Raw genomic sequence first — 1,934 nt, forward strand, 5'->3', positions numbered from 1 at the left:
AAAAAAAAACAATAATAGATCAAATGATCAATACACAATTTAAAATTTATAAAAGGCAACACAATAATAGATGTTAGGATACCTGATCATAAGAATAAATGAACCAAATTTCATTATTTTAAATAAAATGTTGAGATGATAGCTCTAAATTATATTATATGCATAAGGACAGGGTCGAGTTGGCCTGGGCTAGGGCAGACTGGGCTTAGGCCTCAACCCAGATCCATCCAACCCTAACTCAATCTTAGGTTCAGAAATCTTAGTCCAAACTCTATTCAGGCTCGGGGCAGCTCAGGATTGATTTGGGCTATCAGAGCCAAACTTATACTAGGGGCCTGCTTTATAACGTTTCGAGAAACGCGTTTATGCCATTTATGTGTCCAAAAACGGCAGAAAAGGAACAAAAAACATTTGATAAAATTGTTTCGTTTCACTTGTTTTTATAAATAGAAATTGAAATTTCTACCTATTTATAGTTCAAGAAACTACCCAAGTACTCGTGCCATTTATGGAAACGACTCGTGACCATTATTTCTCTGGTTACTATCGATTTTCAGAAACATGACTTATCAAACATCACACAGAAACGGTAGAAACGAAACAAAAAACATTTGATAAAACTGTTTTGTTTTACTTGTTTTCAGAAATAGAAATTGAAATTTCTACCTATTTATGATTTAAGAAACTACCAAAGTACTTGTTTCGCCTTTTTTAGAAACAACTCCTGGCCATTATTTCGTTGGTTATTATCGACTTTTAGAAACATGACTTATCAAACATCTTTAATTTTATTTATATTTTTAGAAATGATTTATAGAAACAAAAATGACAGAAAGATTATCAAACGGGCCTAGGTGTAGGATATACATATAAGGAAAAGTATAGGACGTGGGACCAAGTGCGTGACTATGACGAGGACTAAAAGGTAAAAAAACAATTAGAGTCAGTAAAGTCCGCTTTTTTCCTCGGCGCGTGCGTCGTACTAGTCCCGCGATAAATTTATGAGACATATTTCTATTTTCGGACATGAAAATTGTTTTAGACATTTATAAGCACATCTCATATCATTCATTCATTCCGCATTACCATTTTTTTTTCGCATTAAAAAAAAAACTTTTTTTTGAGGATTTTTTTTCCCACTCTCTCTCTATCTCACACACTCACACTCTCTCTTCTTCAACTTTCAGAAAGAACCGTTTCATACTCTTCACATAATAGGGTTTGAGACGAAAAGTAATCTCTGTTGTTCGTACTAGATTCGTAGGGGCTGCACAAAATAAACCAAAACCCTAACTCATCATCGTCTCATTCTGTCCTCAACCTCCAACTGAACACTAATAAGTTTCAGTGACTCGATTGAATGTTCTTATCCTCGTTTTTTATCCCCCATAGTTTCATTTCTCTTTAGTGGCTGGAACCTCTGGTTTCGGAAGAAATTCATGAAGAAATTAGTCACTTACCTTGGAATCCTCACCTCTTCCCTTTGTAATGGTCGGTGGTCTGAATAGTTGCCGTCGAAAGTAGACTAGGGGGACTGCAAGATGGTCTCTTTTATTGCTGTTCCGGAGGTCCACTAGGGGTGGGTTCTCATATTTGTGGATAGTTTTGCGTTTCGCTTATTTCTTTCTATTTTTATATATATATATAGATATATTTTAAATTTTTTGGAGGGGCTCGAGCAGCTTGATTCTTTTGCTCTTCGTATTTCTATGACGTGAATTTTGAGTGAGAGGGGGAAGAGCCATGGAGGGAGACGGGCGTCAAGTTCTGATCGCATGTGTTGTTTCTGGGACGCTTTTCTCCGTTCTGAGTTCACTTTCCTTTTCCATCCTCTGGGCAGTAAATTGGAGGCCCTGGCGGATTTACAGGTATGTTTCACATTCTTTGCTGGGCTTAATTTCAGTTCAATTTCTAACCAGCCCCCCACCACCCAC

At 36.8% G+C, this 1,934-nt stretch overlaps 1 protein-coding gene across 1 annotated transcript in view; it reads left to right on the forward strand.

The window, feature by feature from the left end:
• The first annotated feature begins 1,121 nt into the window (after positions 1-1,121).
• Positions 1,122-1,934, forward strand: part of LOC122091475 (calpain-type cysteine protease DEK1-like) — a 52,201-nt gene continuing 51,388 nt past the window's right edge. The window contains exons 1-2 of the mRNA XM_042661448.1: positions 1,122-1,579; positions 1,683-1,868. Of these exons, the coding sequence (XP_042517382.1) occupies positions 1,744-1,868 (125 nt within the window). The 5' untranslated portion in view covers positions 1,122-1,579; positions 1,683-1,743. The remainder of the gene's footprint in view (positions 1,580-1,682; positions 1,869-1,934) is intronic.

Source organism: Macadamia integrifolia, chromosome 10 (assembly GCF_013358625.1).
Source record: "Macadamia integrifolia cultivar HAES 741 chromosome 10, SCU_Mint_v3, whole genome shotgun sequence".
Classification (NCBI taxonomy): domain Eukaryota; kingdom Viridiplantae; phylum Streptophyta; class Magnoliopsida; order Proteales; family Proteaceae; genus Macadamia; species Macadamia integrifolia.